This window comes from Fukomys damarensis, unplaced genomic scaffold (assembly GCF_012274545.1).
Source record: "Fukomys damarensis isolate Sample0158 unplaced genomic scaffold, DMR_v1.0_HiC HiC_scaffold_26, whole genome shotgun sequence".
In the NCBI taxonomy this organism is placed as follows: Eukaryota; Metazoa; Chordata; class Mammalia; order Rodentia; family Bathyergidae; genus Fukomys; species Fukomys damarensis.
Genome location: NW_022900938.1, coordinates 32,933,934 through 32,952,348, shown reverse-complemented (window position 1 = coordinate 32,952,348; position 18,415 = coordinate 32,933,934). Strand labels below are relative to the sequence as shown.

Genomic DNA, 18,415 nt, shown 5'->3' with positions numbered 1-18,415 from the left:
CCTGTGTCGGGTGAGCAGTGGACCCCGTCAGCAGTGTCCCCGACTTCCTTTCGGGAGAGAGGCTGCCACCCTGAAGCAAGTGTTGTGGATACTCTTTCGAAAACTTCTTAGGTTTTCTGTTGTTTTTCCCAGAGTGGTTGCACAATTCCTCTCTGCTTTCCCGTAGGATGTCATCATAGCCCTGACAGTGAGAAGTTGGGTAACTTCCCAAAGGGTCGAGGGAATGGGTGGCCCAGGCGGAAAGAGCAGAAGCAAACCCCGCCTGCAGTGGGAACCTAGACGTTAGGTAAATTCCCCAGTCCTGTGTACACTAGAACAGAGTTACAGGCACAGAAAACTGTACTCGTCAAAGAATAGAAAGTAGGGGTAAGATACTCTCTGTTCTACCAAAGAGTTGTACTTTCTTACTGTTATGCTGTAACAAGCAAAAGTAAAGCAGCCTTACGAAATGTCACTTGTCTCACGGGAATTACTGTGATAAGTTACCATAAGGGAGAAATGGTAATAAAGGAAGTCAAGTGATGTGGAATTGAAGGAAAAGAAAATGATCCGCCCCGCTACCATGATTGGAATATACGTTTAAAGGGGAGATAGCTGAGACGTATTGTGTTTGAAAACTCAATTTGCCCCCTTGATCTGAAAGGAATAGTGAATCCTCAAATGATAAGTCATGTATAAAGTGCAAAGTGAAATCTTTCTGAGTGCTTTCCCCAATCATTTGTAATCCAAAGCCTTCCACAACTCTTTTGTATGTACAAATTCGTGTTATTTCGCTTTCTTCTGAAAATGAGATATTCTATGTATTCTGTTCTGTGTTCTGTTTCAGATTTTAAAAAATATACAGTGGAAGTCTTGCCATATTTTGCTCTATTTATTGTTATGTCAACGTGATATTCCCTTGTCTAGATGTACCGTAATCAGTTAATATACCCTACCCACATATTTTGCCTATTTTTTCTATTTTTGTTAAGATACAAGTATAACATTTGTGAAATAATTGGCAAGTATTTTTTTTTAAACTATCATGTCAGCCTTTTGGTTTAAAATTCCCAAGTTGTAGCTCATATAAGAAGGGAGTCCCCACTCCAAAATTACTACAGTCTTTTCTTCTATTGTCTGTTAATTATATTTTATGTTTTTTAAACATTATTCTGTATACTGTATAAGATAGGAATTTAGGTTTTTGTCTTTGTTTTTATGAGTGAGTAGCTGTTTTTCATGAAATTCTTTGTCAAAATCAATTCTTTCCAAACTGATTGGAAATATCTTTAATATAGCAAATTCCCATGTGTACGTTTGTCATTTTAGCTCATCTGTCGCTTTGATCTACATGTTGCTTGTTCACAAATATCAGTCTGCTTTGACTTTTTAAAGTTCCTCTTTAATTTTTCAAGATTTTGTCGAATATTATTTACATTGTCTTTCAGATCAAATTCAAGTAAACTATGTGCCATTAAAGTAATCTTTTTGGGATTTTAACCATTATAGTCTCTAATCCTTTGGGGATTTTAACCATTATAGTCTATAATATTTTATGAGTAATATATATATATCCAGCCAACTCTCTAAATTTATTAGTGTTAATAAATTATCTTGAATTCCCAGGAAAACAATCCTTTAAATATAATAATTTTATCTCTTCCTTTATAATTTATAATTTTTATAATGGTTATCTTTACCTTATTTCTTACTTTGGAGATAATTTTACTCTGTCATCATTAAATATGAGGTTTATTACTAGTTTCTAATAAGTTCTATTTGTCAAGGAAGTTTATTTTAATATATCTAGCTTGTTAGAATTTTTACAGAGAATGGATTTTGGATTATGGCCAAAGTTAGTTTTTGGCAGGCATATAAATCTGTTTGCATTGACTAGCACTTTTAAGAACAGTTTTAAATAATAGATATTGAGTGTTCATTTGGAATGTATCTCTTATTCTATTGAGACAGTGTCTTTTTATTACTACTTAACTAAACTTCAAAAAAATCAATCATAGAAGGTAAATTTTTCCAGTTTTTTTACATCTATCATATGAGCTTTTCTTTGCTCCATTAGGATGGTGAATCATTTTAATATGTTTTCAGTTTACAGTCCAAACTTACTTGGTCATAGTATAATATTTAAGCATATTTATGTTCTTTTTTATTTAAAATCATTTTATTTAATATTTTTATTTAAAATCAGTAATTGAATTTTATCTTTTTCTGCTGTCAAAGTTGTCCTGGTTTCTTAAAAATTATGGGGAGAGTTCTTTCTCATGACAACTCTCTTCTTTTGAAAAGCTGAAAGAATTCACTCATGAAACTGCCTGGGTCTGAGCAAAATGGTCCAGAATTTACATAAACACTCCTTAAAGTAAATCCAAACAAATGATTGAGTGAGGACACCAATAATGTTAAGAGTGTGAAGAACTGCTTTACTACTCCCGGTGATCCCCTAACATGCACACACATACACACAAACACAAGCACACACCTCTATACTTTTTTTTAATTGTCAAGGAAAAATTCTGTAAGTCGGCAGACATTGCTAAGTAAAATGCTTTACTAGTCTTTTTCTCATCTTCTCTAGTTATGTTATAAAAGAAAGGATCTTGCATCCACATAGACAAGCTTTTCTATACCTGAAAGAAACCAAGAGCAAGACTCAACTGGGATAGCATCAGTTTTGCTTTATTATCACTAGCTTCCCAATTTTGTTGGGAAATTTCTTACTTAAAACATAATAACTAGGCTGACATTCTACTACAGCTAAATCTTACAGCGGGTTTCAGAATGAGCAAGTGAGAAAATAACACATGCTCAACATGCTTATACTTACTTCAGATGAAGGGAAAAGCATTGTGACAGTTTAGAGCATGTGTGGAATGCACTGTATATGTAAATGGAAGAGGGCTGGCTTCTAAAGAATACATTTAACCAAAGCCCACCTTTGTAACTCTGCTAATAATGTGTTAATACATAAGTAATAGAGTTAAATAACCTTTGGTAGAATTAACTTTTATAAATGATTATTTCAAGCACTTTTTATTACTTTCAAGAATATGACCTTAGGCAATTAATGTAACAGCAATATATATCTGTGAACTATGAGGGATACCTTTGGACACTAACAGTGCTATTTTCAGTAGGATACAGGCATTCTGTGAATGTCTATGTATTTGATTATTTTAGATTATGGTTTATTAGTATAGCAAAAATAATTCCTGACATGAATGAGGGCTTGCCCTGTAATGGAGATTGTGTACTTTTAAAAATCATAACTATTATACAAAAATAACTGTTAAAAATTGAAAGCCTGGCCAGGGATTTAGCTCAGCGGTTCAGTGGCCTGCTGAGTTCAATCCCCGGTACAAAAAAAAAAAAAAACACACAAACAAACAAAAAATTGAAAGCCTACTGATATAATAAAACTTCACTGTTCTGATGCACTGTATTAGCTGACTAGACATTACTGCCATTTATCCATTTTTGTTTTCTAACACCTTATAAACATAAATATTACTGTGTACTTTTAACTCGTGTATTCAGTTACATCAAGACAAATTTTAGTTCCTATAGGATTTATTCTGTGGCTGCCATTTCTGTCCTGCTGTCCTCTGCTGCCAAGATTTTGAGTCATGAGTAAAGGGAAAGACGAAGCCATTAGAATACACAACAAAATTCTTATTTAGAATCAAAATTATGAATTATGTGAACTACCTTTCAAGTGAGTAATTAGTATGCATTCTTTTAATATACGTCTAGTACTTGCACCTCTTCCAAAGTAAGTTGAGGGATATTAGGACAGGCAAGAATACCAGGCTCTATGCAGCTGAAAACAACCTTTCAGACTAGGTAGTATATGTGTCATTTTTTCAGTCCCTAGTCCAGTGATGGAGAACCTTTTAGAGCTTTCAGTGATACAGCCTGCTGTGGCATCCTTGCCATAGGTTCACCACCACTGGTGTAATCTATTTAAAAATTTTAAATCGTGGTTAAATGCGCATAACAAAATTCACTATCTTACCCATTCATAAGTGTATAGTTTTCTAGTGTTGCACAATGGTATGCAACCAAAGAGATTTTTTTCTTTTAGGAAAAGAGTTTAGGTAAAAAAAAATATATTGTATATTGTCTTTCTGACAAAATTTTAGTAAATTATTCCTGTAATTACTGCATGGTAATTTCTGTTAACTATTGGGAAAGTTTAAGTAAACTATTTAGTTATTGCCCTCATGGGGAAAATATCCTGGACAGTTAATTACTTGGCCTTTCTTTTATCTTTAGAGATAAACTTTATATAGTAATTGTCAGTTTAAATGAGAAATATAAAAAGTTTAAGTAGCAATAACCTGCAGGAGCTTTTACTTACGACTAGACTTTTTCTTTACAAAAAAGAATAGCCTACTGAAAATAGGTTAACAGTGAAAACAAAATCTGACATTTAAGTCATTGTAGTGAGAAATTACTAGAAACTGAGTGAACTAAGAAAACTCATATGAGTTCCATTTTACTGGTTACTTAGTTAAAACTATGAGTCCTTGAAATATTGCAGTAGAATGAGATACAGAGTTGTTCTGTTGAGCAGCAGAATGCATAGTATCCACTTTATTTGTGAACTATCACTTACCGTGAGGACAGAAATCAAGAACTTAGGTTTCTTCAAGATAAAAAAGATATGGTTTTTTGTTTGTTTGTTTGTTTTGAGACAGGGACTCACTATGTATTTCAGACTGCTCTGGAACTCACTGTGTAGCCCAGGTTGATCTTGAACTCCAAGTGATCCTCCTGCCTCAGCCTCCAAGTGCTGGGATTACAGGCATGCGCCACCACACCCGGCTAAGATATGTTATTTTAAATTGCTTGAAGAAAATTTATTGGAACCAGCAAATCAACTATTATTGTGAGATGTTTAAATGGTTTTACTATTCACAACCACTTATTATATGGCATGTACTATAATTTCATGACATAATTTGATGCCTTTGATATCGATGTTTCTAAACTTTTTTAAATCATTATTTCTTTCTGATAAAATTTCACAAATCTTTGATTATAATATGTGTGTTCCTCCCACACAGTTCTATTCCTCCTTTATACACACTAAATATAGAATTTTTCCCCCCAGTCCTGGGAATTGAACTCAGGGCCTTCATACTGACCCACATCTGCAGCCTTTTTTAATTTTGAGACAGGGTCTAAGTTGCCCAGCCTAGGCTGGTGGTACTGTACTGGAATCCTCCTGCATCAGCCTCCCAGAGTGCTGGGATTATAGATAGGCATGCACCACCACACATTTGATAACAGATTTTCACTTGCAGTTTTCTCATTCATGAATATTCTCCAGCCTATTGGTTTATCTGATTTATGAAAATATTAATATTAGCCATTTAAAATGGTTATACCATTTAAAATTGTATAACCTCCAACCTCCACTGGCCTCATCCTTTAACATGGCCCCTACTTAGAGGCAAAGATACCCCTTATCAGGATTTATATCTCTATGTTCCCCCAAAGCTTCATATGTTCATAGGCAGGGCTTTGAAAGTTTATTGGATCATGAAGGTACTATAGCTGATTGTGCTGTTACAAGGTGGGGTCTGGCCAGAAGAGTCACGTTGCTGGGGGCATGACCTGAAAGGTATATCTCACTTCCTGGTTCCTGGGTTCACTCTCTACATCCTGGCTGTGCCCAGATTTGCTTTTCTTTGCCCCTCTGCCATGCCATCCGGCCTAGGAGCCAACAGACTGAAAGGAAAATGTGAGCCAAAATAAACCTGTCCTCCTTTATGTCATGGCTTTCAGCAAGAAAGTGACTAAGACACTCCTTAAAGATCACTCATGTGAGGACCAGGGCTTTAGCTCAGTGGTCACATGCTTTGCAAGTGCAAGGTCCCAAGTTCAATCCTCAGCTCCAAAAAAAAAAAAAAAAAATCATTGATGTGTCTGAACATAACTAATTGAGCAGTCGCATGTTAATGTTTACGACAGAGGGGTAGAACATCACATGCCCATTTCCCTTTTGGTAATATTGTGTAGTTATGCACTTAAACCCCACAGCATTGGATAAACAATCTGAGAATACAGTCATGGACTGCATGATGAAATAGGCAGTGATGGACCCCATATGCTTCAGAGGCTATACTCTAAAGCTTAGATGTATAGTACGCTACACAGTAAAGGTTTGTGTAAGTGTACCCTGTAATGTTCACATTGTGACAAACCCTAATAATGACACCTCAGAATGCATCATCACGGTTAAGTGATGAGTGCCTATACTATGAGAAAACCATAGAAGTGGGGACAAGCTGAGACTCATAGATGTCCTCTTTGTTAGTGAAATATTTTATATATTGGAAGATAGAAAGTTTCACCAAGTTCTAACATCAAGCAAAATGAATGACTGGGAAACTTTGGGTCTGATCAGTGGAATTGCCTTACCTGAAAGTGGAAAATGATCAAAAAAAGTTAAGTGACAGTCTCTTCCATTTCCTTTCTTCAAGTAAAGAAAACGTGCTTTTTACATGTCTAGCGGTCTGTCTTAATAGTGTCTTACATGTGTATGTACTGTTATAAACTGATTTTCTGCTTTTTGATCCGGATGCTTTTTTTGCTAATATGTAGAAAATATAAGATGTTTCTCTAATTTAATCAAATCTTCCTTTGCTAAAGTGACAACTTTCCTAGAGTAGAATATGAACTCTTCTCTTGGGAAAGCCCAATGGCTTTCTTTTCTAGGGCAGTGTGGAAGAGTAACAGTTATTCAAGGTGATTTCCCTCGGTCCTGAAACTGCTTTAGATTTTAATTGGCCTTTTACCACAAGTGTGAACCCTAGCAGAACATTTACTCAGAAGTAAAATAGGCCCATAGGGGAAGCCCAGCTGAAGGGCCTTTCTTACCTCTCAGATCACCCATACTTATCTCTTACCCCATGAACAAGTACATTGTAAAGAATTGCAAATCATCCTGGGGTACAGATGGTAAAAATCTTTTGAGCCTGCGAATTTCTTCAAATTTACAATCCCAATACATATAACTGATCAAAACTCACTGTTGTGGTTGAATTGGGCTGTTGGGGGTAGAATATTGTTTGTTTGTTTGTTTGTTTTGTTACAGGGGATCGAACTTGGGTCCTTGTGCTTGCCAGGCAGGCGACAGATCCACTGAGCTAAATCTCTGGCCAGGGGTAGAATATTGTTTGGCTTATCTCCCCGGTCAGTGGAGTCCTTGGAATACCACTACTTACCCTTGATTATTACTTTCTTTATCCAGGATTGGTTAACTATTACTACTGGCTCCAAAGACAACAGACTTAAGATACTATGTCTATGAAATAAAGGGAGAAATTCATTTTAGAACAGTAGGAAAGGAAAATGGGGAGAATTAAAGTACCAATTCAAAAGATTCAGCATCCAGACTAGGAATTCCAAAAAAAGAATACAAAAAGAGAGAGAGAGAGAGAGAGACAGAGAGAGAGAATATTTCAATAGAAAGAATTGAAGGCTGAATTATCAGATTGAAAGGTCCCACCAAGCACCCACTGTGATGAATAGAAATTTCAGCAAACTGAGGACAAAAGGAAAGAAATCCTAGTAGTTTTGGGGGGAGGGGAAGATAAATTAAATACAATTCATCAGGAAATAAAATGGGTCGGGGCTCCACCAAAAACAAATGGAAACTAGAAGGCAGTTTAGTAAAGATTTCAAAATTCTAGGAAAAATTACTTCCAACCTAGAAATCTGCCCAAACTATCAGGTCTGATGGCAAAGATGTTTTCAGTTTTGTAAGGTTACAAAAATTTTACTTTATAAGCACTCTCTCTCAGGAAGCTGCTGAAGATTTGGTTCATTAGATGAAGTTATAAAATAAAAAAAGAATTGGGATACTGAAAAATAAGGAATTTAGTTAGAGAAAGATATAAGCAAAGAAAATACCCAAATTCAAGGTGAAAGAAAGTCCCAGGATGAAAGCTTTCTATCCATGCAGCCAGTCTGCATTAATCTGAAAGCCCAAGAAGAGATTCCTAGGTGGGTGGGCAGCACCCACCTGTAATCCCAGCATTCTAGGTGGCTGAGGCAGGAAGTTTGCAAATTTCAGTCAAACCTGGACAATTTAACAATTTAGCAAGACCCTATCTCAAAATAAAAAATAGAAAAAGGGCTAGGGATGTAGCTCAGTGTGAAAGCCATGGGTTCAGTCCTCAGTACTGCAAAAAAGGGAGGGGAGGAGAGAAAGATTCCTCTAAGAATATGGAATTGATAGAAGACCTGAAGTATCTGAATATATTGAGGAAATATATTAGTAGTAATAGGAAACACATGAACAACATTTTTTTTTTCATGGAAAAAGGTTTTCAGGAGAGAATAAGCAGCCAGGAAATATTTTATGGCTCTACAGTGAATAGTATAAGAAATTTTAAAAAGTACAGTAAAAGCTGAATGCTAATCTAACCAAAAATATGATATAAGGATATTGGAAAAATGGGAAGAGTAGAAAGGAGGAGATGTTTAAAGACAACTGAATTTTTCATAGTGGGAAGACAAAACTGAAAAATCTAAAGTGGCAATGTTACATATATGGCTTAGAGATAGAGACAAATACAAAAAAGAATCAACCAAAAGCGGTTGCCAAGGTAAAACAGGAAATGGGGAGGGGAACGCCAAGGACTGTTTCTCTTAAGCCTTGTTAGAGCTATTTGACTCATTAAGATAAAAGAATGTACAGCTTTGATTAAAAATAAAATTAAAACTTAATTGGGAGCAAAAGAGGTAAAGATTATGTTTCACATCAGACCTGGATTTATCTGGTTCTTCCATTTTCTAATTCTGTGATTTTAGGCAACTTATTTACCCTTTTGAAGTTCATTTTCAACTACAAAGGGAAGATAGTGTCTGTTCCTATTGAGAGATTTAAGATGAGGTGGTTTATGTAAAGCACCAGGCAAACACATGTCAGTTTCTACCCCCCGTCCATCATTTCCCATGAAGAAATGGGGAACCAGCCCCTTCCGTGAAGCTGGGAGGCTTACTATTTAAACAGAAAATGATTGACCACATGATCCATGGCCATGTGTCTGTTCGGGCTGAAGGCATGTCAGTGGGATCTCTCTTAATTATCTATCGATAGTTTAAGAATTTAAATAGAATTGGGAGGATTAAATATTGATGGGGAAATGTTAAATTGATAGCAGAAAGACTGTGGTCACCTTCATATTTCTCCACAAGAATGCCAGTGATAATGAAAATATTGGTCATATACACTGATGATTTAAGGGAATTTCATGGAACCAAGATCTGTAAAAGTGCTGTTCTGGGCCATTTGCCAAAGTATTGAAATACATTCTCTCTCTCTCTCTCACTCTCTCTTTTTTTGAGAGAAAGTCTTCTACCTTAGCAACTGCTATTTTTGTTTTTATATTCTATACTTCTAGAACAATTCAAAAAGTAGTTCACTGTAGGAGACACTTTATGAAAGTCTATTTTCCTGCTTTGACATATATTTGTATAGTGTTTTGCAGTGCTTTCCCAACTATGACTTGATCCCCTACAAAAAATTTTAAATATGTCACATGTCCCTACATAAAGTTATGATTCTTCGATCCCCGGTACCAAATAAATAAATAAATAAATAAATAAAAGTTATTCAAAAAGTTTTGGACGAATTTTGCTGATCTGTTTTTTAAAGCCACACTGGGTGACCCTAATGTCTAACTGAATGGGAACGAGTATTCTATAGAATGATACTATTTCAAATATGCTGAACTGGGACATGTGAACTTAAGTCCATGGAAAAAGTAAATGACTGTTCACTTGCACCCAATACATATCTAGGCTGGACATGTATTCTGCACTGTAGCTCTTGATTTTATATTTGGTCAACTAGCTTTATTTCAGATACTCTATAAATTGTCAGAGAAATTGATTTCACATGAAATATAGTCTAGCTCAAATTAAGTTTGGAATCTTTATTTTATAGCATCTTGTAAATTTTTTTCCAGAGACAAAAGAAAGTGAAATAGCACATCAAAAATTTAGTCAGCTTTTGCTTCCCCCTAGTAGGATGGCACAGCAAGTGTTAGAATTTGCTAAATCTGAATCTTTGCATTTAAGAAAATCTGATGTGGCCTCTAAAAAGGGTGGAAGTTGAGTAATGTTGAAACAGATGAAAATTTGAAAGGTTGTCAGGCTACCCAAGGATATTTTGGGTCCTCTCTCTCCAGGAATATTCAACAGTTGGAAAGAGTATGTTGCACAGTATAAAAATATTGAATCTAGTTTTAAATTTACATTATACATGTAAAGTCACACCCTAAACATCTTGGGAATGATTGGAAATGGAGATCTGGAAATCTCTGAGACCTTATTTATTTTCTCATTGGAGTCCTCACAATTACTTCTAATAAAACAAGTTGTGACTTGCAAACACTTGCACAACAGCCTCTAGGTGTCCTCAGGGAAATTAAAAGCAGAGGCTTGAAGAGCTGTGCCAGTGGTTAAGAGCACAGAGTACAGCTTTGTAATTATAAAGCTTTTGCCTATTTCTGTATCGGTGGTAATATTCTCAAGGCTAACTGGCTACTCAGAAATTTTAAACTGTGATTTAAAGAGAAAATGAACCTTTCATGAAAAGATCGTCTATCTACTAAAATTTCACTTTTATAGACAAGCTCTCTCCTTTCATATACTTCCTTCATTTTGTGTTGATATAATAAATAATTCAAGGATATTGGAGGGGCAACTAATCTGCTAACAGTTGGAGAGAGTAAATTTTTAACTATTGTTTCAAAAAAACTTGGCTCTTTATGAATCTCATGCAGCCTGTGACAACCCTCTCATTAGTCTTATGTTTTGGGAAATATTTTTAAGATTAATAAAAAGGGGGGTGTCAGACTTTCTAATTAAATCTATAAGATAGATACAAACTCTAGAACTCTTAAAAAGTAATTACTAATACTACTTCATTGTTATAAATTTAGTAGAGTAGAAGAAAGAGACTTAAGAAAAATCACACATTCAAGTACCTTTCTAGAGACTATTTTTCCCTTTCAAAGATGTAGCTTTTTCTGCATTTTCTTGGTAAGAATATTTTGGCCCGGTTGACCATCTAAGAAAGTACTAGCATTAGAAGAATTCAAAACAGACTTCAAGAACACAATGAAGAAGGCATAATTTGCTTTCTTTAATTCTTACAGATTATCATTCAGTTGGTTCTTTTTTTATTATTGTTTCATCCAACACTTTTGTCCAAAATTGAATTATCTATTCTCTTTCTCTCCTAGCGAATTTTCTTTTATTTTTCTGTGTCTATCATCACTTTTTACCTAATGTTTTGAAAAAATGACTGGCAGGCTACCTGCAACAAAATCACCTTGGACATTTCATTCATTAAAATGCAGATTCTAAGGCCCCTTCCCAGGCTTGATTAATCATCACAGGTACCTGAATATGCCTTTTTGTCTCTTACTGGGATCCAGTTGGCCACAAGACCCTGTTAGTTCTGCTTTTGAAATGTCTTTTGAATCTGTTTATCTTTCATTTCCCCTGGTTTTTTTTCAAGCCTTACCTACAATGCAGCAAGTTTCCTACAACATATCCCTGTATTATCTTTCTCACTAATTTGTATTCCATGCTGGCATCCAGTCTTTTTGCTTTTTATGTTTTTAAAGTGTAATTTCCATTTTTATTTTTTCAGAAGATGGGTTTTCAAATGTGTCTGCCTTACTAAATTATAAGCTGTAATGGGAGAAAAAGTCAAAGACCATGACTGTCTTTGCCAGTAGAAAAGCTGCACCTACTATGAGTTCAGCTCTGAACTAGTCATGGGTATTTGCCATTCACAACATAACTGTCCTGAACTTCATAAATACATGTGACCATTTTCCTCACCAAACCCTATTGGCTTTTGGGTCGCTTAGGGTACTCATATATGCTTGTACTTGTAGCTAATGGTGCCTTCAAGAAGGTAGATTTCACATCTGTTTTGTTCTCACTGCATCAGTAGTATCCAGCACACCTTTGCTTATATTGGTATTCAGTGAATGGATAATAAATATATCCAAGATCCTTTGGAACTGGCTTTAATGAACAATCCTTGAACTAAGAATTTTGAAGATTAGCCCAGTTCATCATACAGCTGTGTAGTAATAAGTAAGTCATTTAAGCCTTCTAAATATTATTAGCAAGTAGGATTATTAATAATAGGAAGTAAAGAATTGGTGAAAATATTTTGTTAAAAAACATAACTATAAGGTAGTACTATCTCTCACTCCCATGCTAAAATGCTACAAGATGCTTTATCCAGAAAAAGTGAGCAAAAAAAATTTTTTTTCTAATTGAATAGTAATGGGATTTTTTTTAATATATACCTTAGCAAACTATGTTTTCTTAAATCTTAGCAAACTTTGACCTCAGCAGTTGACAGATCTTTGTTGGAAGCAGAAAACTTTATCAAAGCAAGAAAAAATCATCTCCGTTTTGCAGGCTGTCCCTTGTCTATACCAGTGAAAGAGGAAGTGCATACTGCCCAGGGATCTTCTTGGTGTTTCCCACTGGGCAGACACACAACAATCATTCAATAGACTGAAGCAGTGGGATGAGAATCTGCTACCCTGTTTTGCTTTCTTAATGAAACCACCTGTACTCTTCATGGTTTTAAAAAAAAAAAAAAAAATAGTAACTACTAGAGCAAAACAATGTGGCCGGGTAAGTATCCAGGCTTCCACAGGATTACTGAGAGTGGGGTGGGGTGGGAAGGTAGCGTACCTCCAGCTAGTCTAGCTACCTTCTAGGACATTAGATTGTCTTAATCTTTTTCTTATGTAGTGGGAGGAAACCAGCAAACCAAACCAATAAATAAAGTAAAACCTAACTAGAGCAGTGTTCCTAAGGGAGAGGTAGCTCTAAATTTGACCTCCTGGATTTAGAGAATGAGAATTGCCATAAGACTTGGATTTGAGCATATTTACTGGAAATACAAAGCATTCTCCTGGAGCCTGGAAAATTTTATAGAAGGCTTACCAAAATATAATTGAAATGTAACTGCCTCCATTGTGAAATTAATTTTACACTTAACAAACGCTTAAAACATATGATGAACGAGTGGCTTTAAAGTTCAGGGTGTTGATATTTGAAATTGGTCCAGTTTAATTAGCTGGATCTTAGATTTTCTTTTTTCTCTGGTGAATGTCACTGATCTAATTCCAGTTATCTACTTGATAGTGAAATAAGAATTAAGTGCTTTATATATTTATATGAATCAAAACTTATTTCCTCAGCATTCATTTTTATTTCAGGAACTAGTATGCTTGCAGCAGTTCCTCTTGGTGACTTTTGTAAAATCTAATTCAAGGACCTTAAGTGAAGGCTACACATGATTTACTTGCATAAGATGCTGCTATTTTAATGCCATATTTACATTTTTAAAAGGAAGGATGTACCTTTTTGATGAACTAGACACTCTTTAACTCATAGACTCAAGAAATAAAGAAAAAGGAATTTCCTTAGAAATTGAGTCCATTCTTTTTGTACTACAGAGAAAGAATTGAGAACAAAAGATTAGTGGCCTTTAACTAAGGGTCAATCAGTTATAGAACAAAACATGAAACTACATAGAGTCCCGCTTCAAGCCTCTGATTTAATCCCAGATTTCAAAATAAAGCTGTGTTTTCCATTGACAGTTTGCCAGCATGTGCAGCTTTTAAAGATAACAGATAATTTAGCCATTCAAACATCTAATTTCTGCTTTAGTATATTTCCTCTTTTCTTTCCCTCTTTATGTACTTATTTTTAATGTTGTAGGTACTTTTATAAAACTTTATTGATGAGAAAGTATCTAAATAAAGTAATAGTATTAATGCTAGTCAAAGTCACACTTTCTATCAGTTTTAATAATCTCCTCATAACATGCTACTCTCAGAGAAGCTCCTTTGACCTCTCCAGAAGAGAAGAGGAAGCATAAGCAGCAGCCCATGGTGCAGTGCTCCAATTCCTACTTCCTGTATTTGAAATGACCAACCAGTATGTTACAAAATCACCATAGTCATTAGCAATAAACAAACAATAATTTTGTGTGATAGCTGCTTCATTGTCCACTATCAGCCTACAGAAGAAGAACAAGGCTTCCAGAAGGATGTTCCTTCAGGAGGGAGCAGCACTACAATCTTTCTGAGTCAAGAGAGAAAACCATCCCTGTAAGAGGAGTGTATCAATTAAAAATACTAAGTTTTTAAAGAAAGCATTTTATATCCAAAGATAACATGTAAGGTGTTACTACAAATTAAAGTCTGAGGTTATAAAGGATTTCCTGAAAGGTAAAATAATTTGGTACCTCCAAATAACCAATAGAGAACTTTGTCTATTCTGTAATTTAGAGAACTAAGAGAAAGGTCAGTGATGTGATTTTTGCCCTGGACAAGAAGAATTCGAGTGAGTAGGCAACTCTGCTCAGAGCCAAGGAATGTGGTTGGGTATGTTGTTCCAACTGAGATGATAAAACCAAATTAACTCCTCTGAGCAAATCACCTATATTTAAGAAACAAGGAAAGTTAGAAAACTAATATGTAGTGGGGAAGGGTAGGACTGAAAGGATGTGATTTTTCTTTTGTAATGTACAGTCTAACAGCAGTTCTCCCTAGATTTTGTGCTAAAATAAGAGCATTTTCACACATTTTAATTGCTCTGTGATAACAACAGTGTGAACTCCATCCCAAACATTTATTATCTATTTAATTTTGCCCTAATTTCAGTGTAGCAAGAATTCACCTTATAAGTGGGAATAACTGTCCATTTAGTAAAAAGAAATCCTTCCCACACTGCTAATCATGTTATATATTTGTATAATAAAATATTAGTAATAGAATGACCTTTTATATTTCTTAATTTTTAGGTCACTATTCTCAAAGTAGCACTTTTATTAACTGGAACCCTCTTATAAACTGGAACATTAGCAAAGAATATTTTAAAATAGATTTTATAATATTTTTTATCAGGATTTTAGATGGTTTATGCCTTTATCAACTTCTGTAGTATTTGGTGCTGTGATTTTAATGTGAAACCTTAAAGGACTATCTTTAAGGTACTTTTGTGTGTGTGAGGAGAGAGAGAGAGACAGACAGACAGACAGACAGGGTCTCACTATGTAGTTCAGCCTGTCCTTGAACTCACCATACAGCCCAGGCTGGTCTCAAACTCACAGCAGTCCTCCTGCCTTAGCCTCCCAAGTGCTGGAATTATAAGCATGTGCTACCATGCCCAGCTAAGATGCATTTTTAGTGAAATTTATATAACTTAGTAACTATGAAACTGTTATGATTGTCTTGCAGACCTGTCATTTACTCCATCCTTTATAGTGATGCTACAGGACAGAGAGGAATGGATAAAAACATTGGTGAGCAACTCAATAAAGCATATGAAGCCTACCGACAGGCATGCATGGATAGAGATACTGCAGTAAAAGAATTACAACAAAAGGTATGTGATCCTTTTTAAAGTTGTTCTTTATCCAAATAAGTAGAATTTGAGAGCCTTTTGCAATTATGACATGTTATATTGTTAAAAACTGAAGAATTATAGTTACTAAAACACATGGACATATTCATGGATGAAATTTGAGGTTTTTATTTGGCCTTTTTAAAAAATACTGTGATATGTGAGAAGAGTTGATTTGATGAAGGCATTTTAAGTTGATTATGTTTAGGAAAGATAAAAATGATGTTTTCCATATATAACGTTTAAATATCAATATTTACTTTGTATAAAAGGAAATAAATGTATAAACAATTAGTTTTATGACACTCTGAAAGAAGTATTACCTCTCCTTTGTTTTTTGGTTCTTTTATTTTGTTATTTGGCTGGCAAGAAGATCTTAAAATATCTTAAAACTAAATTTGTTATTAGTTTATTATAGCCTTCCATTATTTATGGCAGTTAAAATATACTATTTCAGTGAACTGAGGATGAGTTTCAGCTTTTAAAAATTATCCCTGATACATAACATTTCTGTTTAGTACTTTCAGTGCTAAATGAAAGTAAGTTTGAGGACAAAAATTATTGAATCTAGTCGTTCCTAACTGGCCTTTGATGAGGCCTTTCTTGATTGAAAAATAAGTATAATGAAGTGAACTTCTCATAATACTAACTTTATTCCATTTAAATTTTTATCCTCTATTCAGATATTATATCCCATGTTTCCATATTATTAAAGACCACAATTTTATTAACATATATATTTGTGAAATGATGATGAAAGGGTTGTTTCCTTGTTGAATATTATCAAAAGCTGATTGCATAGGTACCCTGTGCATCCTTTGGCTGCAAAATTCTAGACTCAGAAGGAAAATAGATTCACCCTAAGTCCCATTTTACAGTCATAGTAGGTTGGCACAGCAGTTACATCCTCATTAGTCAGAAAATGTTTTCCAAAGCCAAGTTCCTAGAATCCATCCAGGGACTAAGGTGACAAATAGGTCTGTCTGAAGATAACAACCTGAGGCCAACTAGGTTAAATTATTCCTGCACTGACATTTGAAAGTAGAGGGTCTTGTGATTCTCCTCTTGGTTTACAAAATACTTCATTCTCTTAATAACTGGGCTATGAAACTTCATTAGAGGTAAGTAGGAAGAAGAAGGCTGTGATGTGACAGAGCTTTTGAAATTACTGAAATGAAGTTTAGAATTCCAATTTCTTTTTATTTGCACTTCAAGGCATAATTATTTTTGTTTCAAGAAAAATAAAAAGAAACTAAACAAAAATAATTTTTAGCTTTTATTCTTCCTGTTTTGCACTTAGGTTCATTTAAAAATCTTGACAGTTCTATTTATGGAAAGTTTAGGAAACAAAGTTTAAAAAGTAGATCATTGAGATGTTCTCAGGTTAAAGCAGAAATAGGAATTTGTCTTAACTGCTACTCTTCTTCTATTGGCCAGTGGTAATCAACTGGTAATTCAACACTTTACCTGCATTAGAAAAAGCTTTTTCTCATATCAGCATAAATTAAAAAAAAAAGAAAAGAAAAGAAAAGAAAAGGGAAAATTTTCTGTATTTACTTTTCAAAGTTAATGTTTGTCAAGTACTCAAGAATGATGAAGAAAAATGTCATGTATTCTTCTGTATTAAACTCCATATCCTGATACATTTATTTTAAGAAACATTTGTCAAGTTCTAATATGTACGGGGCCCTTGATGAAGTTTTTAGAACACTAAACAAGACATCATTTATACCCTTAAGGAATTTTTAAAAGTTCAAATAGGTAATAAATAAAATTGATCATTTTATTATATAATGATTGGTTTAAAAAATTGGTACTTATCACAATAGTGTATCGATAAAGTATTACAGTAACAATTTGTGCAAGGTAATATATAAGCACAGAAAAAAAGTATCTAATTCATTTTTTGTGGATCAGGTCATAAGCTCAATGTGAGTTGGTATTTGGGCTAAGATTAGGAGAGCTTAGTAGACTGGAGAAGGGCTCTACAATTAAAGGGAGCAGTATATATTAAAAACTAAGAAGCAAAAGAACATATGATACATTAGGTATACCATAAGGTGATCCTGTGGCTCCAAAAAGAATGAGAGAACATTATAGGAAAAGAAGCTGCAAAGTTAGATGGTGGCTCAATTGTGAGGTGTGTAGCTAAGTACTTTGTACTTATGCACTCAAAAGTTGGTACATGTATATAACATATCTTGATTATTTTCAAAACCTTTACCTCCTTCTCCATTGTGTCCCTTTCCTCCAAATCCCCTCAGCACCCCCAAAAAGGCTGCTTTCTTGTTTTCCACCATCTCTTCTTTGTTTTATTTATTTATATTTTAAGTTTCTCATGTAAGATAAACAATGTGAAAAAGAGATAATATGACACTTAACTTTCTGTGTCTGACTTATTTCAGTTAACATTATGGTGTGAGGTTACATCCATTTTCCTACTTAAAACATGACATGATTTCATTCTTTGTGGCTGAATAATATTCCATTGTGTATGTACACCACATTTTCTTTATCCATTCATCTGTTGGATTTTTAGGCTGTTTCACAGCAAAGCTATTATAAATTGGACTGTTACAAACATGGATATGCATGCATCATTATGTCTTTAATGATATTTTTAATTCTTTCAGGAAAATACCTAAGAGAGATACAGCTAGGTCAAATGGAGTTTCTTTTTTTAGTTTATAAGAAAGCTCCATACTGATTTTTATAGTGAATGTACTAATTCATATTCCCATCAGACAATTTAAAAGGGTTCTTTTTTCCCCCCATCCACACCAACATTTGTTCTTTTTTGTGTCCTTGATGATAGCCATTCTGTCTGGGGTAAAGTGGAATCTCAGAGTTATTTTGGCTTTCATTTCCCAATGGCTAAAGATGCTGAACATTTTTTCATGTTCTTACTGGCCATTTTGTACTTTTTTTTTTTTTTTTTTTTTTTAAT

At 34.4% G+C, this 18,415-nt stretch overlaps 1 protein-coding gene across 7 annotated transcripts in view; it reads left to right on the top strand.

Annotated features, from left to right (window-relative positions):
* The window catches only part of Tank (TRAF family member associated NFKB activator), an 83,928-nt gene that overhangs the window by 17,907 nt on the left and 47,606 nt on the right, over window positions 1-18,415 (top strand). For 2 of the 7 annotated variants that reach the window (XM_010606827.3, XM_033756311.1), the window contains exon 2: window positions 15,303-15,450. In XM_010606827.3, coding sequence (XP_010605129.1) covers window positions 15,352-15,450 — 99 coding nt within the window. In that variant the 5' untranslated portion in view covers window positions 15,303-15,351. Of the gene's footprint in view, window positions 1-267; window positions 287-12,416; window positions 12,685-15,302; window positions 15,451-18,415 lie in introns of those variants that run through there. The other 5 variants (XM_010606831.3, XM_010606832.3, XM_010606826.3 and 2 more) reach the window with 5 other exon arrangements.